This window comes from Notolepis coatsorum, assembly GCF_963971535.1.
Source record: "Notolepis coatsorum genome assembly, chromosome: 15".
In the NCBI taxonomy this organism is placed as follows: domain Eukaryota; kingdom Metazoa; phylum Chordata; class Actinopteri; order Aulopiformes; family Paralepididae; genus Notolepis; species Notolepis coatsorum.
Genome location: NC_140179.1, coordinates 41,361,697 through 41,388,503, shown reverse-complemented (window position 1 = coordinate 41,388,503; position 26,807 = coordinate 41,361,697). Strand labels below are relative to the sequence as shown.

The window sequence follows — 26,807 nt, the reverse complement described above, 5'->3', positions numbered from 1 at the left end:
CTCAGCCTGCGGGACCCCAGCCTGCTGGTGCTGTGGTTCTGCAGCTGGATGCATCTCCATAAAAGCCACGGGCTGAATGGACTGAGCCAACTCCAAATAAACAGAGGGTGGACCGAAAAATAATATCACAGGGGGGGGGGGGACACATGTTACATCACATGTATATGTAAAATAACACGCATTATATTTTTATTTCAATAATACACGTACGAAATATATGTATCTGTTATTATTATGTGCAGACTGATGTACACTCGCTGTACTCTCTCGAGGCGGCGTCGGAGACATGTTTACCCCCCTGCATCCCAGAGGAGTGGTCCGGTCCGGTCGCTCCACTTCCATGTTGGACGGAGCTGCCGCTCGGCTCTCTACCGCCGGAACTCCCCAGGAAAACTTTCCCCGTCTCCCTCCTTCCAAGACGTCGCTGCTATTCTGTACTATTATTTCACCTTGTGGTGTTATAATAAACTTCACATTCAATATATATATATATATATATATACCTGGACACACTTCCAGGCTCTGGACACGGACTCGGGAACACCGACGTGAGGGTGGGTCGAACAGAAAGGCCACACAGATGAACCCGGCGGATTGTATGATATTCTGAAATTCTGGATTTTCTATAACGAGTTAATAAGAGTCGGTGTGTGTTAGTGTTCTGTTGAAAGCAACATGACTGGACACCCGCCTCAACGGCGGCCAGGCAACGTCGGTTCTCTGCTACTGACGCCGCAGGAGAACGAGTGTCTCTTCAACTACCTCGGCAGGAAATGCATCGTAAGTTTTAATCCGTTTGTTGTTGTTGATAACAGTCAGACTGGATACTTAAAGTTCCAGGTCGGTTTGGGGGCTTTGTAATGTTATGTTGACTTTGTATCAATTCAGTTGAAACAATATTGCTGCTCTGCCAGACTGGATACTTTGCTGGGAGCACACTGCTCTGGGAGATGGCTTGTTATATGTTTGTGATCATAAAAGTACTGTCACACAATCTGTAACACTGACCACAATTGTCAATAATAATATATTTTCCGTTTTGTGACAAATGCACATAACTAATGGCAATCCTGAATCCACCTTGAGTGCCTATCCCAAATCTGATGCTCTACCAGTTACCAATGATAGTTATTAGTTAGTATGATAGTTAAGATTAAGATTTAACTGCACCTCTATGACCTCATCATGGTCTGTTTGGGGTTGTAATGTTGTTGCAGTCAAAATGACACTTTGTGTAACTGTCAATGCAGTGGAAACTGCCTAGTTCTATTGCTTAACTCTGGTTGTTGGGAAGCACTGGTCTAAGAGGTGGCTTGCTATGTTTGTGATAATATTACTGTTACACACAGTCTGTAACACCGACCACAATTGCCAATAATATATATATTTTTCTGTTGCATGTGAAGCATACACGTTTCCATGCCAATTGTAAATCCACCTTGATTGCCTATCCTTTACTTAAGACCAATTTCTGGAGTTTCAAGTTTCTTTAATAGTTGTCATATAGAAGTACAGAATACTTTTATACAAAATGCTTCTTTCTGTTACACTCCAGAGACTGTGCTAGACAAAAGATAAGTATGAAATAAAATAAGTATAGCAAGTAAAAGTAAAAAATAGAAGTCACGTACGTAGACACAAGTGTTCAGTATGTACATATGTACAATGTTCAATGCAGGATAGCAGTAACTGAGTTACCATACAATATACTATGCAATATACTAATATACAATATACTATATAGTGCAGAGCAGAAATGGGATGAGGTACAATTTAGATACAATTTACAGTAAGGTGTAATGAGGTATGGGTTGTAGTGCAAATTCTTTGCCAATAAATATAAAAGGTGTTCTAATGTGTGTAGAGTGGGTGCTGCAGTGGGTTGATTGTTTAAAGTGAGTGTGTGCGGATGTGTGTGCTGTGAGTGCATTTGATGGTTGTTGCATAGTGTTATTGTTCGTTGAGCAACCTGATGGCCTGGGGATAGAAGCTTCTTCTGAGTCTCTCTGTGCTTGCCATGAGACTCCGGTATCGCTTGCCTGACCGCAGCAGTTCAAAGAGGCAGTTGTTTGGGTGGCTGGAGTCCTTGATAATTCTCTTAGCCTTACCCATGCACCGCTTGTTGTAAATGTTCTGGAGAGTGGGAAGCCCCCCTCCAATTATGTGTTCGGCTAAACGGGCCACTCACTGTAGTCTGCTACGGTCTTGTGCGGTGCTATTCCCAAACCAGGAGGTGATATTGCCAGTCAGGATGCTCTCTATTGTACATGAGTAGAAGTTGGAACTTCCTTAGGCGCCTGAGGAAGTAGAGGCGTTGCCGTGCCTTCTTCACAACACTGTCAATGTGTGTGGTCCATGTCAAGTCCTCGGATATGTGGGCTCCGAGGTACTTAAAACTGTTCACTCTCTCAACCGGTGCCCCGTCGATGCTGAGTCCACAATCATCTCCTTTGTTTAGCTGACGTTCAGGGAGAGGCTGTTCTCTTGGCACCATCCCGCCAGGACCTTGACCTCTTCCAGGTAGGCCCTCTCGTCGTTTGCAGAGATCAGGCCCACCACTACTGTGTCGTCAGCAAATTTGATGATCAAGTCAAGTCAAGTCAAGAGTTTTAATTGTCACGGCATACAAGTATACAATGAAATGCGGGTGGTCTTGCCCGCAACGATGTGCAATACAGTGGTACAACATATAATAGAATCCAATAAAAAACAACATTGTGCAATAAACAGGTAACAGGTAACATGGTGTGACATCTCGGTATCTGTACATAGTTATTTACAGAGCATATAGGACATGCTAGCTTTGGTAGTGCAATACACTGTTCCTGTTATTCTAATTTAAAGTGGCCTTTCCTTTTGGCCATAAGTGTGCGGCATGAGTGTGTGCCCGCTCATGTTAAAGTGTTAAGTGGCTGCTAGTGTGTGAGCGTGCACAGCGTGCGTGTCGTGTGTGTGTTCATGTGTGCTTGTGTGTGGATAGTTCAGTGTTCTGTGGCACTCAATGTTCATTGTTCAGGGCTCTGATGGCCTGGGAGAAGAAGCTGAGCCTAAGCCGCTCTGTCCTAGTAGCTGGGGTTCGCAGGCGTCTGCCTGACCTCAGCAGCTGGAACAGGCTGTTATTGGGGTGGTGAGGGTCTTTCATTATCCTGCAGGCTCTGGATTTGCACCTCTTGTTGTATAGAACCTGCAGGGGAGGTAGTGCAATACCCGTGGTACGCTCGGCTGAGCGCACCACTCTCTGTAGGGCCTTCTTGTCTTGTGCCGTGCTGTTTCCATACCAGGCAGTGATGTTTCCGGTCAAGATGCTCTCTACAGCTCCTGAGTAGAAGGACTGGAGTATCTTCCCCGATACTCTGAACTTCCTTAACTGTCTCAGGTGGTAGAGGCGCTGTTTCGCCTTCTTTACTACTGTGTCTATGTGTGTTGACCATGTCAGATCCTCTGAGATGTGGACCCCCAGGTACTTAAAGCTGCTCACCCTGTGTCCACGGTAGCCCCGTTAATCATCAGTGGTGTGTGTGTCTCCTGCTGTCCTCTCCTATAATCCACGATCAGCTCCTTGGTTTTACCAATGTTCAGGAGCAGGCTGTTGTCCTGGCACCAGCGTTCCAGTACCTCAACCTCCTCCCGGTAGGCCTTCTCGTCGTTGTCCGAGATCAGCCCCACCACCACCGTGTCGTCTGCGAACTTCACTATGGAGTTGGAGCTGAACTTGGCCACACAGTCGTGTGTGTAGAGTGAGTACAGCAGGGGGCTTAGAACACAGCCCTGGGGGGACCCGATGCTCAGGGTGATGGTGTTGGAGGTCTGACCCCCCACCCCGACCGCCTGGTAGGGATGGGTACCTTTCACATTTGAACCGATACCGGTACCTGTGAATCGATACCGGTACCCAACGGTACCTTTTTTCGGTACTTTAGTCTCAAGAAATTTAATTTACCTACCTGTCGTAAAAAAAACTTCAAATAACTACAATTTAGACAGTTTTCGGCTTGTCATTGCTCCGACTGCTTTGTTGTTGAATCAAGTCAAATCCTAGGTAAGCATATATTGTGCGTGTGAACGTTGACATAAAAAAAAAAAGTAAAAAAGAAAAAAGAAAAATAATTTTTTGTAAAAAAAAAAATCGGTTTCTCACTTGATTCGATACTCGGTAGTACCGACGTGTTTCGGTTCGGTACCTCAAAAGTACCGAATTCGGTACCCATCCCTACCGCCTGGGGTCTTTCACTCCAGTACCAGTCCAGTACCCACGCGCTCAGGGCGGCGCTCAGGGCGGAGCTCAGACCCAGCTCGATCAGCTTGTCCACCAGTCTGGTGGGGACTATGGTGTTGAACGCTGAGCTGTAGTCAATGAACAACAGTCTCACATAGCCCCCCTCAGGGCTGTACGCTAAGCTTTTTCACTAGGGGCACACTTGCCCCTAAATGAGAAATTTAAAGGCAAAAAATATTTTTTAGGGGCAAATTTTTAAATAACAATTTTACCATTATTAAAAAAATATGTTCCTCCTGCCTCATTACTGTGGTCCTTTTATTTAACATTTAAGTGCGTTTGTTTTCAGGTTTGTATCTTTTATAATGAACCAACTGCGAAAGTGTGTAAATCACTAATAGAACAAAAACAACAAACTGTGTGTGTGTGTGTGTGCGCGCGCTTGTGTAGTGCTCCTTGAATGAGATCACCACAACACACACACACCATTGCATTAATCAGGAGGACAAGAAACTCTGCTACATTTGTTTCACAATGAAAAGTGCTTTAGAAATCAAACGAATTATTATTGTAAATAACCCCATGAAAGGTTTATTATTTGTATGGGTAATTACCTGCTTCATATTTGTGATGTTACTGGTTTCAGTGTGTGCCTAAAGTGATCAATGTGTTGGGCCGTTTATAGAGATCTATGCCAATTAATGTTTATGTATATCCGGGACTTTTTTTTAATAAGAATTGAGAGCTATTTGTATATGTGACCTTTATTTTGAAAACAGTGTTGCGGAAAACAGTGTTGCGACGCAACCTTATTTACATTTGCGCTTTTGACAGTGAAATGTTCAGTCCAACTTAGCTGGAAGGAAAGACTAATCAAAAAGGTTTAATTTACCCGTATGAAGCTCTTACGGTAGGACTTTGATTGTTTATAGAAGTGGAATGTAATACTATGCTAAACGAGAAATAAACAGTGATTTTACCAGCAGTAAAGTTGCAAGCCACTTTCATTTCATATACGGGGAGCCGTGACAATTATTAGTATTATCTTATTTGCATATTGTCTCATTATTAGATGGATAGATAGGTTGATATTTTATAAATTTAAGTAGACAGTATTTCACGTCCTAATAGTGGGCTACTACTACTCACCTAAATGCATGGCTGAACCTGAACGTTAGAAGTGTCCGTGTCCCCGTCAATCAATCATCACATCATCACGTCAATCATCATCATCTTATCATCTCTCCACATCGGACGTGGTTGTCATAAGATGGACTGATATCCACTCCGTTGTTCTTGCAGAGCAAAATTTGCGTCTTAAATGTATTGAACGGAGGTGCTTCTTTGGCGATGCAATAGCCCATATTGAAAGGAAGAGAGGCCACATTCAGTTTCGTTTTGCTAGGAATTATGGGATTTTGTGTTGGATGTATAGACTACGCAGATAGGGACGCGTGTTGCTTATTAACAGCGGAGGAGTGCAAGAATGTGACAATGTGACCATGTGACCGCGGCAGCGCGAGAGAGCGGCAGTGCGGAAATAGGCTGTCTATTGCCATTCTCTAAGACAAACGCTAACCTTAACCAGCTCCTTAACAGCGCCTAAACTTAACCCTTATAACCTTAACCAACTCCGAAACAATGCCTAACCTTAACCTTAACCTTAACCATGCCTAACCTTAACCGTAACCATAGAAAGAATATTGCCATTCTCTAAGACAAACTAACCTTAACCAGCTCCTTAACAGCGCCTAAACTTAACCCTTCTAACCTTAACCAACTCCGAAACAATGCCTAACCTTAACCTTAACCTTAACCATGCCTAACCTTAACCGGCGAAAGAATACACGTAAAAAAAAAAAAAAATTTATGGGATTCGAACTTGTCACCAACGGACCGCAGGACCGCAGCACTGCCAGGTGAGCTAAGCTTCGAATGAAAATCATCGCGGATTACGGCTACATAATGCCGCAAGCTCTGCCGCTCCGCTCTGCGGCTGCCGCGCCTGTCGCGGGGCGTGTCGCAGCCAATCAGGGAAAACGCGGAAGCACTCGGCAGCACTCCTCCGCTGTTAATAAGCAATAAGCGTTAGGGACATGGTCTTTAATCGCACGATAGACTACAAGTACCAAGTATATAGCGTGACCCAGATTCACTCCACACGCAAATCTTTTTTTTCACTCAGGCTATCGGTGATCGCAGTAAGTTCATTCATTGCCGACAGATTCTTTCATAGCACCACATTGTGTCGCACTGTACAGCCTTGGTTGTAGGCTAATGTTTTTTAAAAAAATTATCCAATTTGTATGGATTAATTTAGGAGTGAAATGCGAATGAAGGGTTGAAATCACAACTCGCAACGTTGCTCCCAAATAATATTTCCAACTCGCAACGGCCAAATTAAGGGGCAATTTGCGACGAGATCATCGCAGTGTACAGCCCTGCCCCTTCTGACGGTCAAGGTGGGAGAGGGTGCTGTGCAGTACCTGGGAGACCGCGTCGTCAGTGGACCTGTTTGTCCTGTATGCAAATTGCATAGGGTCCATATCACTGGGGAGGGAGGCACAAATGTGGTCCTTGACCAGCCTCTCAAAACATTTCATGACCACAGAGGTGAGTGCCACCGGTCTGTAGTCATTTGGACATGTTGGGGAGGGTTTCTTCGGTACAGGGATGATGGTAGACATCTTGAAGCAGGCAGGGACCACTGACTCCGCCAGGGATTGATTAAATATGGCGGTGAACACCGGGGCAAGCTGGTTGGCACAGGACTTAAGTATGCGTCCTGTTATACCATCTGGGCCAGCAGCCTTCCTGGTGTTCACCTGCATAAATGCTCTTCTCACACTGTGTACCGTCAATGAGAGAGCGTCCCCGCCCCCCCGCGGATGCCCCCCCCCCCTCCACAACAGCCGGCGCACCAGTGACGTCACTAGCCGTTGGGCTAGCAGTGCCACTGTTTGCACCAAACCGCGCGTAGAAGGTGTTGAGCTGGTCCGCAAGGGAGGCGTCGTCGCTCCCCATTGAGGGGGCGCTGACTTTGTAGTCAGTTATAGCCCTCAGTCCCTGCCATAAGCCTCTTGTGTCATTCTGTGCCATTTGTGCCTCCATCTTGTCGGCATACGTCCTCTTAGCAAGTTTGACAGCCTTGCGCAGAGTGTAGACTGTTGTCTTGTACTCTTCCATGTTTCCTGACTCTCTGCCCCGGTTATAAGCAGTGGTGCGAGAGTTCAGGGCTGCTCTGATGGTACTGTCCACCCATGGTTTCTGGTTTGGGAACACCCTTGCCTTCTTTGTTGGGACGATACTATCAGCCAGTGTTGTTATGAATGACACCACAGCGTCTGTGTAATCGCTGACGTCACTGTTACTCCTCCTGAACATTCCCCAGTCGGCGATGTCTAGTGCGTCCTGAAGCGTGGCCTCTGATTGGTCGTCCCATTTTTTTACCTCACGTGACACGACGGCGTCACGTGATCTCTGTTTATATGCTGGGACCAGCAAGATGGCGGCATGATCCGACGTGTTTGTTGCTCCCGCTAATGGTGGAGCCGGTACAGCCTTGTATCCGGCTCTGAACGGGGTGTAACAGTGGTCGAGTGTATTTCCTCCCCTTGTGGAGCAGATGATGTGCTGGAAGAAAGACGGCATGACTTTCTTCAGATTCGCCTGATTGAAGTCCCCGGCTACGATCATGGCTGCGTCCGGATGCTTGATCTGGTGTGTGTTCAGATGTTCGTGTAGTTCCCCTAGCGCCCTGCCAACGTTCGCCTGGGGGTGGATGTACACTGCAGTCATGATCACTGCAGTGAATTCGCGCGGAAGATGGAACGGGCGACATTGGATCGTGAGGTGTTCCATGTCGGGAGAGCATGAACGGGAGAGTATCTTCACCTCCCCGGGGCTAGTCCAGCCGTTGTTGGTCATAAGGCATAGCCCCCCCGCCGATGCTCTTCCCGGAGGCTTCTGTACGGTCCGCTCTGAAGATGGTGAAGGAGTTGGAGGGAGAGATGCTGTGATCGGGAGTCACTGTTTTCAGCCAGGTCTCCGTGAAGCACAGGATATTGCATATTGTGTTGTTGTTCCGCTGAGCCACACAGTCATGTGTGTACAGGGAGTAGAGGAGGGAACTCAGAACACAGCCCAGTTGCCTGCTCTCACCACCTGGAGTCTACCCGTCAGGAAGTCCAGACCCACTGGCAGATGTCATAGTTCAAGCCCAGGTCCCTGAGCTTGGCTATGAGTTTGGAGGGGACTATGGTATTGAATGCTGAGCTGTAGTCGATGAATAGCATTCTCACATAGTTCCCCTGCCTCTTGTCCAGGTGTGATGCTGCTGTGTGCAGCACATGGGCTATGGCGTCCTCCGTGGACCTGTTGGGGCCGTATGCAAATTGCAGGCGGTCCAGGTTGATGGGGAGGGAGGAGCAGATGTAGCCCTTCACTAGCTTCTCAAAGCACTTCATGGCTATAGAGGTGAGAGCTACAGGGCGGTAGTCGTTGAGGCAAGCAGGCTTGGATTTTTTGGGAGTCAAATCCGGTGTTCTACCAATAATAGTTAGTGGGATAGATAAGATTTAACTGGTCTAAATAATAGCCTGTTTGTCGTTGTAATGTTCCAAGCAACACTGTTTTGAGCAACACTGTAACTTATTGTACTTAATTTACAAGTACAGTGTTGCTCACATGATTTCGAGCAACACTGTACCTATTTTATGCCTATTCTTATGTCTGCACTTTCTACATTGCACTACTTTTATTGTCTTTTATACCTATTCTTATGTCTGCACTTTATGCATTGCTTTTATTCTGTCAACTGTATGCAAATGTTATGTTCATTTTATGCTATTTGCTGTGAATCACTTTGAGCTGCAATCCATGTATGAAAGGTGCTATATAAATAAAGTTATTATTATTATTAATGTTGTTGTTTTCAAAATGACACTTGAATTGTGTCAGAATTGTGTCTATTCTGTGAAAAACAATGTAGCCTACTAAGCCTAGTATATCGCTTCTCTGGTGGCTGTTGGGCTTTTGACAGCCAGGGAGGGAGAAGACAGAGAGGACATGGGGAACAGAACAAGGGTGTGTTTGATATCGGGGGCGACAGAAAGTTTAATTTCAGCCTGAGGCCTGTCTCTCTTCACTCTCTGACACACCTGAAGTCACTCAGGAGGGAGGAAGCCGTCTGTGTGACTGCAGAGTTTCTGCTGTGGTCACACATACTGTTGTTTTATAGCTGTTCCAGGGTGTTTTGGGCCGATGGTTCTATAGACCTGCTAAACCCATCAACCCTGAGGGAGGAAAATGAATGATTTTACACTGGTATTATATAACACTAGTTCAGCCCAACCTTGGCTGTTTTCCTGAGTGTCTTTTTGAGAGAACAGTTTGTCTACTTAGCTGAAAACAGTGTTACCAGGCGGGCGCAAAGGTACTTATTACAACTTAAGACCTAGGACAGATTATAATAATAATAATAATAATAATAATAATAATAATAATAATAATAATAATAATAATAATAATAATAATAATAATAATGATAATAATGATAATAATGATAATAATGATAATAATAATAATAATAATAATAATAATAATAATAATAATAATAATAAACTCTTGCACCTTTCATACAATGATTGCATGTTTACTGTTTCTTCAATGCAGGCAAAAAGAACAGTTTGTCTACTTAGCTGAAAACAGTGTTACCAGGCGGGCACAAAGGTACTTATTACAAGACCTAAGACTGATTATAATAAGACTAATAAAAAACTATTGCACCTTTCATACAATAATTCCATGTTTACTGCTTCTTCAATGCAGACAAAAACTGCAGTAAAAATAGACATAAAATATAATGAAATAGACTAAATAAAAGCAACTGCAATAATATAGCTGTCATTTAGAATACAATAATCACAGTGCCGGTGTAATGAGTCTATTTTTGAATCAGCAAGCAGGTCTGAATGTGATGCTGATGGAGAAGAGCTGCGGTTCCTATAGTAGCCTACTGTCTTAACCCTTTCACTACCATACTACCAAATGGTTAACCCTTTCACTGCGACAATACAGAAGGTTAACCCTTTCACAACCACACTACAGAAGGTTAACCCTTTCACTACCACTATAGACTGTAGTGTGGTAGTGAAATGGCTAAGAGGAGCAGTTGTGAACTTCATTGCCTATACCCTAGGCTCTGTTACCTATACTGTACAAACTTTGAAATATGTTGCCTACACTCAATTTATACCTGCCTACTGCTTTCACTGTCTACAACTGCCCTACACTGTAATCATAGTATAGTAATCATAATTATCACAACTACCTACCTCATACTATAGTCTGCCCATATAACTCTGTATGACAGCATGTACAACAATGCTGTATATACCGGCGTATATATATATATATATATATATATATATATATATATATATATATATATATATTTACAGCATATCCATATCTGTCTGAATATACCTGCATATAATCCTTTATATATACCTATTCATACACCTGCATATAACCCATATGATAGAATGTACAATAATGCTGTATATATATATTTATCCACATCTGTCTGATACATACCTGCATATAATCCTTTTTGCATATCTGTAGACTAGATACTATATCCATATCTGTACATATCCCTTACCTACTCTTACTAGTTATACCGCTGACCAGTATGACTTACTACCATAGTGTCTTTATACCTGTATCATTGTACATAATAACACTGTGTACATACATCTGATTAACATTATTACTCAGTAGTACTAATTTATATATTTTATATACATTTTAATCACCTGTACATTGTATATTTCTATTGTACTTTACTGTTACGTTTGGCATTCTGGTTGGATGCCACACTTATTTTTGTTATACTTTTGTGCTATATAATGACAATACATTTTAATCTAATCTAAACTAATCACTAATCAGGATAATATCACCATGTGCCTGATCAGTTACATAACGTTCACTGTTAATTTACCTGTGATTTAATGTTATTGTGTAATAGACTATGGCTGGGCTTATAATCATCATATCCTAGTAAAAGCTATTAATTTGAATCCATCAGCACCCCTACTGTCCTCCAGCATCTGGACAGTGTGTGTCTCTCTGCCTTTTCTTGAGGATCTTGAAGGTCTTCATATTCTGATTGAATCAGACATTAGACCGTGCAAATAGCAGGGCTGTAGCGAAGACAACCTTGAATTGAGTCCAAATCAGGTCCAGACAAATCGAGACCCAAGTCCACAGAAAGTCCTAAATGTATCAACATTCTGACAAACATGACATGGCTTAAAAACATGACCTGGTTTAAAAACATGACCTGACTAAAAAACACGACGTGACTTAAAAACACGACCTGACATGACATGGCCCGGGAAAAAAACATGATCAAATTGTTCATAGTTCCTTTCTGCTGTAAGATAATCTTGTGTGAGAAAACTCAACATTCTAATGATGACGACGATGATGATTGATGATGATGTCACAATGGCTACTAACCATTGGAAAGCTATAGAGTTCTAAAATTCTAATACCAAGAGTTCTGAGAAGGCAATCCCAAAAGAAAAACATACCGTACCTGAAAGGGTTTGGCCTAAACGCAATGTTGATTTACATGTCTGACGGTGTAGATTGTAGTCGTACAGGTATTCCGTGAAGTTTGGAATGTGCATGTCTTTGTGGTGCTAGGAGGTTTGGGAGAGTATGATTTACATAATACATACTGTACTGTAGCAAGAAGAGTTGAGTTAAAGGGGCACTTCACCAAAATAAATGCTGATTTATTTTGCACACATCCAAAAACTCTAAACTGTTTTTCACACATTCATTAGTCATAGTTTAACCGTTATTGAGAGTAAATTAGTCTGAATATGGCCACGGGCTGGGCGATATGGCCTCTAAATGATATCACAATATTTTTTGGCTCTATCACGATACACGATATATATTGCGATATTTTGACATTTCCTCTAAAGCACTTAAAAATGCTTGATTTAACCCTTTGATGGATACAGTCACCAGCGTTTCCGTTAGCCGGTAATTACCGGTATTTGGCCGGCAAAATCTGTTGAAGTCCGACATATTTAATCTCTCCGGTCATAGTGTCCGGTGAAAATAGTTCCCTCTGGGCACAGTTTGATTATTTGAATTGTATTTGGATGGGCTGGAGTTGGGTGAACGAAACAATCATTGCGTTTGTTGTCGTTGCTTCGCTCAGCGAGAGCTTGCTGCTGGATTTGCGGAAGGCATGCAGCTGCAGACCCACATAACCCACCAGCTTTGCTGGCACAGTGCGGTCCCCAGACCTGGAAAGCTGCTCTGCGGGTCTGCAGCTGGATGCTTCTTGCAAACTAACTGCTGCCGGCTCGCGCTGATAACAGCTTTCATTGTTGGACCGGCTGCTTGGTGGAGCAACGATGAAACGAATGTAATGAATCGTTCGTCGCATGGGCTATTTAATTTTGGCCTGTTTTGGTACGGTTCGGGTGATCAAGTTGTGCTTGGAGGGAGTTGTTTTCACCGGACATTATGACCAGCACCAAGTCGTTGGGAGGTGGAGAAATACATCACGCAAACCCGGCCACGATAACGTTGCCGTCTCTCTCTGCAAAATTTCTCAGTTCTTCGCTTGATATAATTAATACAAATGTCCAATATAACGGAATTCGTTAGCTCATAAAAATGTGATTATAACAGACTGCTGTTTAGTGTCGGACCGACTGCCCACATACGCGGTCTATTTTATTTCAAGTCAGCAGCAGCACGGAGTATCGAGGGACTTATTTTATTTGGAATATATTAATGACTGTATACGCAAAAGTAGCCTAGTTTTAAATAATAATATTATAAATCTACATGCCTTGAGGATGACATTCTTTATATAGTCTGCCTATAAATTGTTTTAAAGCTCAATAAACTATGACCGGAATTAATCTCATTTGTCCGGTAGATTGAAATCTTGCAGGTCACGGAGACCGGCAACAATTTTTTCTAACGGAAACCCTGACAGTCACGCCAATATGATGATTATATAAACCTCTGTTGTCAAGCCTCGTCAATATAACCCCCCCCCCCTAGAGCCATATGGAATCCGCGATCACGGAATCGCGGACGGAATCGCGGAATTGAGCAATAAAAATGGAATCGACTATAAAAAAAAATTAATTAAATTTTTTTTTTTTTTTTTTTTACTTTTTTTTTTTTTTTATGTTGTGGGACTTGTACAGCACTTTGTTCAACTTTGTCAGTGCTGTAAAGTTTAAACCTTTTTAAATCTTAGACAAACAAAACACTTTGCTTTCATGAAATATTGTAAGCAGTCATTTGAGGCTTCATAAAAGCAGCACAATGAACACAAATCTGTCAGTGCCGAGTCCGACCTCATCTTAAATAACAAACGGCATTGCTTGTTGTAGTTAACAAAGAGAGGCAGAGTTGATTTTGCAAAAATATATATACCTTTTTATTTTTATTTTTTTTTATCGAATTTTATTTTCATATTCGAATGAAATAAATGAATGAAGCTTCGAAGTATTTAAGACAGCCCTATTAAATGGACTGTTATATCTTATTAAATTGTGGACATTTATTCATTCCCACTTATTAGACACTATTTCTGATGGTAAAATGAGCGTACAAAGCAAAATACAGAATTCTGAAATATTAAAACGGAAAAAACGGAATTTGGAAAAAAATAAAATGGAATTTGGAAAAAAATAAAACGGATTTCATATGGCTCTACCCCCCCCCCCCCCCTTTCCCCACTAATGGCACTGGTGTCGTGGATCACTCCCCTGTGAGCGTTTCCAGGGTTAGCGGCTAACGGCTTACGTTAGTTAGCTTAGCTTAGTTAGTGCGTGCGTGTATGTGTGTGTACGACACGTGACGTAAATTGGGCAAGTGTGTCTGTGTGTCTATGTGAGGGAGAGAGGAAAGTCCTGCGCTAAAGTAAGTCTCATCTCAGCCGCGGCGGCTTAGAAACTGGCGTGAGGTTTTGTGCAAAACATCACGATGTCCACGATATGTTTAAAAAGTGTATTGTTAATGAACTGTACCCGATATTTATTTAATATCATCATATTGCCCACCCCTATGGCCACCAGTGATGTCATCAGGGACATTGAATCCTTGTCTTGTGTTAATTAACAGCTCAATGAAATGATAAGGTAGCAGTCCATATAAGACAAGGTATTGCAGGGCTCCAGACTAACTTTTTACATTGGTTGCACCAGTGCGCCTAACTTTTTAATTTAGGTGCACCAGCACATAATTTAGGTGCACCCAAAAATTTCCACTGCGCCTTTTGCCGCTGCAATAATCAATTTTAAGCGTTACCATTACCTTTTTTTGTCAGTTTCCATACACATTAGTAATTTCTTAAGATGTTAAAATTATTGTAAAAAATAACATTGTATTACAGTTAGCTCGCAAAGTCCAATCCTTCACCTTTTTATGTCTATTTTAACACATTCAGCTCAGCTCCAGTTAGAGCTGTCCCAAGCCTGTTTTTGGGATTCGAACATTTGCCAGGGTTTTTCGAACAGATGTTCAAACCATCGTTTTTTAATCATGCAAACAATTTGCTCCTAAATAGGGAGGTGTAGTCTGACCGCCTGCGAGGTTCACCCGTATAGGGATTTATCTTTGGGAAAATGGATTATCGGCTATTGTAACAATTCTACCTCATGAACATTTGGAAAGCTTTCCATTTTTGCACAAAATGAGTTCCCTTCTATCACTAACATTATTTGTTAAGCATTTTTGGTTGAAATAAAATTCAGCGATTTCCTATTTTTTTTTAAAAAAAAATTAATTTTAGCTACTGATAGCTCGCCTATACAGTAGCTAACGCCGTGGCCACAGCAATGCTACTGATAGCTTGCCTATACAGTAGCTAACGCCGTGGCCACAGCAATGCTACTGATAGCTTGCCTATACAGTGGCTAACGTCGTGGCCACAGTAATGCTACTGATAGCTCGCCTATACCAGCGTTTCCGTTAGCCGGTAATTACCGGTATTTGACCGGCAAAATCTGTTGAAGTCTGACATTTAATCTCTCCGAGTCTCCGGTCTTAATGTCCGGTGAAAATAATTCCCTCTAAGCACAATTTGATTATTTGAATTGTATTAAAATAGGCTAAAATTAAATAGCCTATGCGATGAACGAAACAATCATTACATTTGTTTCATCGATGCTTCTAATAATGACAACGACGTTGTCAGCGAGAGCTTAGTGCTGGGTCTGCGAGTGCATGTGCAGCTGCAGAGCCGGAGCAGCAGCGGCACAGTGCAGTACTCCAATTCAGCCATTGGCAATTCACCTGTTGGGTGGGGGGCGCTGCTGAGCGGTCCCCAGATAGAGCCAGAAAAGCCAGAAAACAGCTGAATCTGCTGCTCTGCATCGACATACTCTCGCAAATAAGTCGTTGGGAGGTGGAGAGAGAGAGAGTCGTCACGCAAACCGTTGCCGTCTCTCTCTGCCAAATTTCTCAGTTCTTCGCTTGATATAATTAATACAAATGTCCAATATAACGGAATTTGTTAGCTCATAAAAATGTGATTATAACAGACTGCTGTTAATGTCGGGCGACTGCCCACAGACACCTATTTGATTTAAAGTCGGCAGCAGCACGGAGTCTCGGGACTTATTTTATTTGGAATATAATGACTATATACGCAAAAGTAGCCTAGTTTTAAGTAAAAATATTATAAATCTACGTGCCTTTTTTTTTTTTTTTTTTTTATTATTTTTTAAACACGCATATAAACAAACATGACAACACACGATAAGATACACAAGCATTAATACACAGTGTATATCCAACAAAATTACCATTTATACCAATGTCTTATACAGGATATATCCCTAATACCTGTTATCTAAAAACCTACACACATATGCTCCAGCTCGAACCCCCCCCCTCCCGGACCCCTCTTTGGATAGTACCTCCATTATCCCTCGCTCCTAACCAGACACTACCATTATAAGCTAGCTTTTATTCTCTCCACCACTTCTAACCACATTGTCATTTTGGATTCATTGAGACCCAGAATTCTTGCTGTAGATATTTCTTGATAAATCACATCAAGATGTAAGAAACCAAACTTTCCGGCACATTTTTTCCGGTTGAAACCAGCGTGATGCTTTTTAGCTACTGTGATACCCGATAAAACTCTTTAGCTGTGGATGTACTGCAAACTCAAAAACATCATTCAATAGTAATACAGAGGGGTGTACAGGTATATTCCAAGATAAGAGTTTTGATAATTGTTGGGTCACATCTTTCCAGAATATCTTAACTGGTGGGCAGTCCCAGTACATGTGCTTAAATGTCCCTTCATCCCCATTTGTACATTGGGAGAATTTGGAGTCTTGTTTAAGACCCATTCTGTTCAGTCTTATAGGAGGCAAGTATGTCCTGTGAATATAGTTAAGATTGATTTGTTGATGGTCCGGGTTCCTTGATGTAAGTCGGACATTTGCTCAGGCTTCTTGCCAATCAAAGTCACTTTCCAGGTCTGGTATATCCAGGGACCGAAACTAAAGCCCGCCGCCCGCCAGGGGCGGTCTGTTTTTACCTTTGGCGCATGACACTTAGAGGGCTGCCCGCCGTGTGGCGTGTAGACGTGTAGTTCATAACGATACTCTTGTGCGAGTACAGATTATAGCCGCTCGTCTTTTTTTTCTCCGCCGCGAGATCGTTAAAAAACTACAAGTCCCACATCGCACTCAAGTCAACGGTCCAATCACAGTAGAGTGACGTGACTGGTTTCATGAGAAAAAAAAGCAAATGACCAATCGGAAGCTATCATTTGGCTTGTTTACTTCCGTCTGCTCTAGTCTATATCGGACCTCCATGAGCTAACGTTACTGTAAACAATGACCCAGTCAACTATTCACTTTTAGTTTAATACATGACGAGGCATTGTCTAACGGTATCTAGCTGGCTAGCTACTGATAGCTGCTGATATCAACAAATGCTCCAGCAATAGTCTACTCGAGTGCATAATACCTCCGTTCCCTCGTTAGCTCGCGTTAGCTAGCTCACGTTAGATCGAAATGTCCCAGTAAACTAAATTGTCTTAACGTTATCTACCGGGCTAGCAGTAGCTACAGATAGCTCCTGATATCAATGTCTTATAACATTGATTGAATGCGTATTCTAGCTGAGGGCATGTTGAATGTGATTTGACAAAAGAACCGTAACGTAACGTTATAAATAGGGTCCAGCTGCATTGCCGGAGAATCCTTGCATGCTGAATGTAGGGTCTAGCTGAATATAGGGTCTAGCTGCAGGGCCGGAGAATCCTTGCTGGAGCTGGAGGCTACTCAAGTATACACACAGACAGTGGAGCTGTTTGCAGATAGCAAGCATTTTGACTTATTGCGTGGTGGCGATGTCTCGCAGATAATACAACTACAAGTATGATTATATAATATATATTTTATTTAAAAAAAATTGTTTTATATAAAATATATATATATTTTTTTTTAATCAAATTTTTTTTGGCAGGTAAGAAATATGCTTGGCGGGTAGACTCTTCCCATCTACCCGCCACTGGCCGGTGAGTCAAAAAGTTAATTTCGCTCCCTGGGTATATCCCTCCTCCAGACAGAGTCTAGTTGGAGGGTTTCATACGAGGACGTTAGTAATTGATGATAAAAATCTGAAACAAAACCTCTCGATGTCTCTCTTTCATAGAAGAATTTGTGGTATCTGTGGTGTTCAATTGGTATGTCTAATGGAACACCGTGAGACTTCAAACATAGCCGTAACTGTATGTAAAAAAGCCATGTGGACTTGGTGAGATAAAATTTTTGGCATATTTCTCCATAACTACAAAAACCCTGTTTGTTAAAAACATCCCCTAATGAGTGTATGCCTTGCTCTTCCCATATAGGGAATCTTATAGGTCGTTTTTCAATCAAGAGTGCATTGTTATTGAATAAGGGAGTATGATTGTGCCATTTATGTGGGTTAGGATATTTTTTTTGTGTTTCACGCCATATCCGGATCGCATGAGTAATTATGGGGCCAAATTTCCGTTCACAATGTTTGCTTGGTAGTTTAGTGTATGCTATGTCCTTCAGTCTATGTGGGGCTACTATGTTTTCTTCTAATTTTCTCCAGGATACTATAGGGATGCACGATATTGATTTTTTGACACCGATACCGATAATTTTATGCTCCTCAAGCCGATAACCGATATCGATAACCGATATTTATTGTATTATAATTTTCTTTTAAATGTATATATTATATATATATTATTTTTTTAATCAAATTTTTTTTTTTTTTTTTTTAGTATTTATAAGCTCCGACGTCATCGGTACTGCTATCGGTACTCGAGAAATTATGGAGTTTTTTTTTTTAGGAATTTAAACGTCGCAAACTAATCTTGTTGGCCGTTTTCTATCTCTCCTCCCTGGGTCTCTCTCTGCCTGCGCGAGCCGGCTGTGCTCTTACATGTTACGTTATGATGCAGAAAGCTAACCTTATGATGCAGAAATATCTGCGGTATCGTTACATGTTGGCAGCTAACGTTAGCTAGCTGCTAACGTTAGCTAACTGGGCTGGATATACGTTAGCTAGTTCACAGTCGAAGTCAAATGTTAGCAAACTAATAGTTTGGTATACGTTTCTAATACATGCCGTCAAATATTATGTCTTTATGAATTGACCTTACCTTTGAGCAAACATAAGTGTCCTTGGTAATGGTAGCTGCTAACTTTAGCTAACTAGGCTGGATATACAATAGCTAGTTCGCAGTCAAAGTCAAACGTTAGCAAACTAATGTTTGGTCTACGTTTCTAATACATGCCGTCAAATATTATGTCTTTATGAATTGACCTTACCTTTGAGCAAACATAAGTGTCCTTGGTAATGGTCTTCACATTCAGTTGTGTATGTGGTCGACGACACAGTAGAATCCACCACTTGCACTTCTCTAGTTTTCGTTTGGGCTTCGGAAAAGGTATGAAATATACTCCTCCATCCAGTCTTTCAGGGTACCTGGTGTCCGAATTACAGGTACCCCACGCACAGCGTTTCACCATCGGATATTATGTAGATAATAACATAAAACTGAACTCTTGACAGTGGTTTCGATCAAAGCCGTCTGGTTTGATACAGCCTACAAACCCAGTTGACCGAGGTTTGTGCAGCGAGGATTTTGCTGTGATATGATTGGACAAATTCTATTTTGGGTCGTGGTTTAGCGACAGGTCTATTGCAGCCAGAGCTGCCCTGAGGTTCATGGTTTAATAATGCAAACATATGTTGCAGGGACTTATTATAATCATCATATTGGCGTGACTGTATGCATCAAAGGGTTAAATCAAGCATTTTTAAGTGCTTTAGAGGAAATGTCAAAATATTGCGATATATATCGTATATCGTGATATGGCCAAAAAATATCGCGATATCATTTAGAGGCCATATCGCCCAGCCCTACTATAATGGTAAAATAGTTATTTAAAAATGTGCCCCTAAAAAATATTCTTTGCCCCTAAATTTCTCATTTAGGGGCAAACTGTGCCCCTAGTGAAAAAGCTTAGCGTACAGCCCTGGTAGATATACCCTACTCGCTGAGTGAGCATTATAAAACAAACGTGTGCTTAATCGACCGTGAATTAAAGTGTCAATTGCCATTTTAACAGCAGAGCAGACACTTTCTTAAAATGCCATCGTCCCGGCAGAGCGCTGTTGACGGGGAGCTCTGATGTTATTAGCATTAGCTGAACAGCTAACCGAAAGCTAGCATTAACTAACGTTAAAGGTTTAGCCATAACGTTACCTTGGCTAAAGTTGGGGCTATTCATAATCCAGCAATAATGGCTGCAGACCTGCAAGCAAAGTACAGCAAGTTGGCAAAGGAGTATTCCAAGTTAAATCACAATGTCACCAGTAACGTTAGTTTTTCCATATACCGGTAGCTCTGATGCTAGCTAACCTAGCTCACGGTAACGTCGTCATTGCACAATTGCACGTCGCGTACACAATTAATGACATGTTGCGGACAGCCATATCGGCGACAATGTTTAGCTTTTAGTGCCTAAGAGTCTGAGGCGGAGTCTCAAAAGAGAATGTTGAATATTTATTGTGCAAAAATCACAACAACAGAGCCTCTGCTACTAAACGGAGCCTTCTTGTGGAAGCAAGTGCAGCAACGAATAATGTCCGTTTGGAACTAATGTGCCAACAACCTTTCCGTGGGTGAACTCATTGAGATAGTTTTCAATTACTGATACTAATACTAATCTATACAATCACCTGTTGTTGAATAAAACTTTATAGTTATTACTAAAAAACAGTATATAAACAGTAGCTGTATTACATTTTTTTTTTAATAATTTATATAATTTTTTTATTTTAATTTTTTTTAAATGTATGCACTGGTATCGGATAAGTATCGGTATCGGCCGATACCCAAAGCTTCGGAATCGGATCGGAAAGGAAAAAATGGTATCGGAACATCTCTACCGATAATATCGGACATCCCTAATTGCGATGCATTGTTACACCCCTAATCACTGTACATATTAATACTACAACTCTGTATACATCTAATTAGCACTATACTCAGTAGTATTAATTTATATATTTTATACCCAGTTTATTCACCTGTATATTACTATTGCACTTTACTGTTACATTTGCACTCTGGTTGGATGCCAAACTTAGAGAGTCTTGTCTATAGTGTTCAGCTTAACGAGAGAGATGTTCCTATTGTTCACAAATCAAAACTGAACAGCACAGTATGATAGAAATAACAACATGTAGGAATTCTATTTTAGGGTGGATTTCCCCCTTTTAAACAGTGTCCACTATCCACAGCTTCTCCAGTCGTTAATTGCCCTCTCAGATAAGACAAGCTCCAAGGTTGAGCCTGAACTGCCTGTATTGTGGGTTTATTTGCCTATCAGTTCTGCATGCTAATCTGCCTTTCAGTATGGATATAGGTCAGACTGGGTGAGGTGGTGTTTGGAGGGAGACTGGATACTGTTGTCGCTCCGTTGAATGGCTCGCAGAGTATTAGGGTGAATAATAGTTTCTGTAGTAAAGCTAATGGGTTAACACACACACACACACACACACACACACACACACACACACACACACACACACACACACACACACACACACACACACACACACACACACACACACACACACACACACATACTATGCTTAAAGGAACACACCAACATTATCGTTCAGTAGAAAGACTATCAGACTGTAGCTGGTCCGTATCCGCTTCCGTTAATTTGTGCTAAGCACAATGCGTTCCGATGCTGTGTTGTATCAAATGTAACATAAAGCATATGAATGAAGCCAAGCTATCTACAATAGCCAGACTCATTTGACTGCAGTTAGCAGCCTAACGTTAACGGTTCTATGTTCCATTTGATACAACACGGCATCGGAACCAAATGGTAATGTTAGCGACTAGCATGTATCTTGGCTTTGCTAACTACAATCATTATGGGTCTATAGTGGCTTAGTAGCTCTAGTAACGTTACAATCACTAAGAGAGTCTATGACCGTAGTACGCATGCGTTAAAAGCATCCCGACAGGTGCTTGGTCTTTCTCGGACCGTGAGGCATTCTGGGTGTGTGCTCCACACCAGGGCTTCTATCCTCTCCCCATTTCCTGCGTTCGAAGCTTCAATCGTTGCCATGGTAATCAATGCCAAAATCAATGTTAAAATATTTGTACATTACATACATACATAGTTATGTACAGTACATCGTCAACATTCAGGGAGAAACTGTTGAGTTGATCACTCATCATTGTTTCGACCCCCCCCCTTGTTACGCTTGAGTGAACCTGCAAATAGATACATTTAGTTACTTTAGAGAAATAATAGAGCTTGTTAAACTGTTAGCCAATCACATGCTGCATATCGAGCTGTTGCACTTTAGTTGACCTCTGAGCTGGAGAGAACGACGGAGAGTTAGGAGAGAAATATAGCCTGCAGCTTTATTGTTGTCGGGCCAAGAAATGTATGTTTACGGCAGAATGGAACTGTATGTAAGTGAGAAGAGTGTGTTTGTTTATCAACCATGGACGTCTTCTGTAGCCTAATGTTTAGCCTGCAGTGTTGGTAACATTACTTAATGCGCCTGATGAAGATACAGCCCCGTAAGTGAGGACAGCTTGTGTTTTCATTGGAGGTCTGACTTTGTGGATTATATATGATTTCACCACATACTGTTGTGGTGTGTGTCTCCTGTGTGCATGTGACATCAGTGACTCAATCGTGGATTTCAGACCTGCTATGGATTTACAGAAGGAAAGTATTTGGTACCGCGAGTAGCTGCTAATTAAGCTAACATTAAAGCAGGGCTGTACGTTAACTTTTTTTGCACATAGCACTGGTGCTACAGAGGTTGATAGTTTTGTAGCACAGGCCAAAATCTTGTAGCACAAGTATAAAACGTGTTATATTTGTAACAGTCACAAATGTGCCTATTGTATTTGTGTTATTTAGTTGCAGTGCCATGTTTGGCTGTCATTTAGTATATCGCCATGTGTTATTATTACTATAATAGTAATACTCTCATATGCTATTTTCAATTAATATCATAAACAACATAAGGAATATTAGCATAATTTTGAGTGGACTGAAGGAATGAGTCAGCGTTAATAGTTTTAAATGCAAATAATTTATTGAAACATAGAAGTGGGGTCGGTTGGGACACACACACACAATGGGGGACCCTGATGTAAACAAGACAAACGTCTTTCTCTGGTCTGCATCCCCTTAACAATTGTGTGTATTGAGCCGTACTGTACTGTACCCATTCTGCAATCTGTTAAATAAAGTTTACATTCATTCATTCACACACTGTTTCAACTCACCACCCCCGCATCATATTGTAGTCTAGTCTTCAAACTTCCACTCCTCTCGAAATTTTTTATATTTGAATATCAACATTATCTGTCCATCCTCAGTTTACTATAATATACTCCTGTCCTGAGTCCTGACTACTGACTTCATCGTCTTTCCAAACGCACGCACGCACACACACACACAGGGAAGGGGAGAGAGTGCCCCCCATTTCCCTTTCCACACTGTGTCTGCTGGCTCTGCCTGATCAGGATTAGCTTGTTAGCTTGCTAACGTTGTAGTGATTGTAATGGTACATAAACGTTAATCTCGGGCGATGTGCGCATAAAGGAATGGCGACGGTGCAAAGCATGTAGATGCATTTGACCCGTTGCGAGAAAAAAAAAACACACCGGACTTATTTCGGGACGTGTAGGCGCACTGCTGTACGGATAGGGCGGATATGACTCGTCGAGTTGTCACGGAGTTTTTTCAAAATAAGAGTATCATATGCACCTGAATGTTGCTAGCTGTCGATCCTAGTTATTATAGCTGGAGCTGCGCGTGGGCAGAAATGAGACCCGCTACAGGATTTTCAAAATAAGAGTATCTATATGAACCGAATCCCTATCGCACCAGTGCTAGTGAAGTAAATCCATCCATCGCACAGACAGCTGTTGCTGTAGCACGTGCGAGATATATGTCGCACTGTACACCCCTGCATTAAAGGCTTCAACTCATCATCCATTCATCTAAGAGCTTGGCGCACATACATTATGTGCGCCAAGTCGCCATCTAAACATTCAAGCTAGCATAAAAAAAAATTAAAAACTAGCTGAGCATGTTTACTTGTCTTACATTGATACAAATTGAAACTGAACTGAAAATCTTTGTGTGTTAAAATAAAAATACAGTAATGTCTTTATACCTGGGTGGGTACATTGACATTACATTTTGGCACAAAACCTCTTGCAAGACAGATGTGGTCCTATTTGGACCCCCTGACTCCATCAAAATGACCTCCAACAGCCTAGGCAAGCTGTCTATCCTTGTCAAACCTCACGTTAAAAAACTTGGTGTGATTTTTTACTCTGCCTTCGAGTTTGACAAGCAGATCAATGCTTGTAGTAAAATACTCTGCACCATTGCCAAAATCAAGCCTTTCCTCTCATCCAAATATCTGGAGAAAGTCAACCATGCCATCATCTCCTCTCACCTAGACTACTGCAACTCCCTGTATACTGGGATCAGTCCGTCATCCCTGTCCAGCCTGCAATTAGTACAAAATGCCACAGCCTGGTTCCTGGCAGGTACATGGAAGCCTCTCTCTAGTCCTGTTCTAGCCTCTCTCCATTTTCAAAGGGGTCCTATTAGGGCTGGGCGATAAAACGATAACGATAACTATCGCGATAAATTATTTCCTCGAAATAAACATGAAACGTGGTCGCAAAGTTTCGATATATTGATTTTCCAAGCTTGGATATGACGCACTAACAACCAATCAGTGAAGGAGATGGCCAACAGCGGAAGGAGACCCGGAATCTAGGACTCCAGTAGTCAACAGGCTGGCTAGGATAATTAGCTTGCACGGCGCTATTTTATAGTTTACCTGCCGAGTTGGTGTGTGTTTTGAATTCTGAGGGTAACTGTTATAGTAGTGTGGGGTATACGATGCACGATATTGCTTTTTTGACACCGATACCGATGACTTTATGCTCCTCAAGCCGATAACCGATATTTATTGTATTATAATTTTTTTTTTTAATGTATATATATTTTTTTATCCACATTTTTTTTTTCAACCTGAAACAAAACATATCACAATACAATAATAATACATAAAAAGACTTCCCAGGACAATAACTTAACACCAACTTAAATGTGACCTAACCAGACAACAGAAACAAAAGCCAAGACAACAGTTTTGACTGATAAAGTGACCATATTTATTTTTCCAAATGAAAATTCACAATCCGTCAACAGCTTGTGGTGCATCCAACCTAAGACGCTCGAAGCTTTTTGTTCTTCTTTTTTCAAAGCGGAGCCTTGAAAAAGAGGCTTTGAGTGGACACATCACCACCTCACATCACCACCACAACAACGGGTCACCTGCGGCATCACTAGAGATGTTCCGATACCATTTTTCCCTTTCCGATCCGATTCCGATACCTAAGCTTTGGGTATCGGCCGATACCGATATTTATCCGATACCAGTGCTTAAAAAAAAAATTATATAAATTATACTTTTTTTTTTTTTTTTTTTTTTTTCAGATACTGTTATACTGTTTTTTAGTAATAACTAGAACGTATGGTATTTATTCAACAACAGGTGATTGTATAGATTTGTATTAGTATCATTAATCAATGAGTATGGGCTGCAGCACTGCAGATATACCCTACTCCAATGATCCACACGGACATTAAACAGTGTTGCACTCGCTACTCAGTGGCTCTGCAGATATACCCTATTCAGTCTGTAAGCTAGTGGCAGATAGAACGTTCATGTTGTGATTTTTGATGCAAAATAAATATTCAACATTCTCTTTTGAAACTCCGCCTCAGACTCTTATCCTTTGGCACTTGCTGTACTTTGCTTGCAGGTCTGCAGCCATTATTGCTGGATTATGTGAATAGCACCAACTTTAGACACGGTAACGTTATCAAGCTAAGCTAACTGACCTAGCTCGCCTTCCCGCATTGACATTAAGATAACGTTAGTAATAGTCAGCTAACGCTAGTCCGTAGCTACTTAACTTAAATACAATTCACCGTGGGTGCATTATTGTTGATAGACGGTCACGGACAGTGTTAGGTCCTGGAGAAAGGACAGGTGATCATCTGATTTGATGTAACGTTAAAAGCGGATGTTGTTCCAACTAGCTATCTTTCCAGCTAATGCTATCATAACACCAGCCAAACACATCCCGATTCCCGTCCGAGCTCCCCGTCACACCGCACTGTCGGGGACAATGGAATTTAAGAAAGTGTATCTGCTGTTAAAATGACACAGCATCACACTTTAAAACATGTTCATTTTATAATCCTCACTCTCCGCAGGACTCGGCAGGAGATAAATTACATCATGGGATCGGAGGCTAGAATTTACGTGTACTCGCCGATACCGATACCAGCATTTTAGGCAGTATCGGCGGCATTTCCGATACTAGTATCGGTATCGGAACAACTCTAGGCATCACCACCGCCACGGTGTTGGGGGCCCGCGACGACGGCACGAGCACGCTTGTACCTATTGACGAGTCGTTTGCTAAATTAAAGAAGTTTGACAGATATGACCCAAGGGCTCAATCCGCTAGCTTTTAAGCAGTCCTTGGTGGTGCAAATTAACCTGGCTACTACGCAGCAATAAGTGACTGCGTATTCAACCAAGGGTTGCATCACAGCCACGAAAGGGGCTAGCTTTGCTTAGCTCCTCGCGTCGTCGTGGGCTTCTAAGTTAACACAATAACACACCGTCGTGGCGGTGGTGATGCCGCAGATGACCCGTCGGGCTGGATGTATTGCAAGTTGTTGCCCTTTTCCCTCCTTGTGGAACTTCTGCATTGCATTTATTACAAATAGCAAGCGATCTTTTTCCTCTGAAACTCCGAGTACCGACACGGCCATCTTTGTTTGTTAACGTTATCTCAATACCATAGTCCCCTCCAAACTCATAGCCAAGCTCAGGGACCTGGGCTTGAACTATGACCTGTGCCAGTGGGTCTTGGACT

General features: G+C 41.9%; 1 protein-coding gene across 1 annotated transcript in view; it reads left to right on the top strand.

Annotated features, from left to right (window-relative positions):
* Positions 1-361: 361 nt before the first annotated feature.
* LOC311241717 (actin nucleation-promoting factor WASL-like) overlaps positions 362-26,807 on the top strand; it is a 155,363-nt gene continuing 128,917 nt past the window's right edge. Inside the window, exon 1 of the mRNA XM_084330595.1 lies at positions 362-780. Coding sequence (XP_084186721.1) covers positions 676-780 — 105 coding nt within the window. The 5' untranslated portion in view covers positions 362-675. The remainder of the gene's footprint in view (positions 781-26,807) is intronic.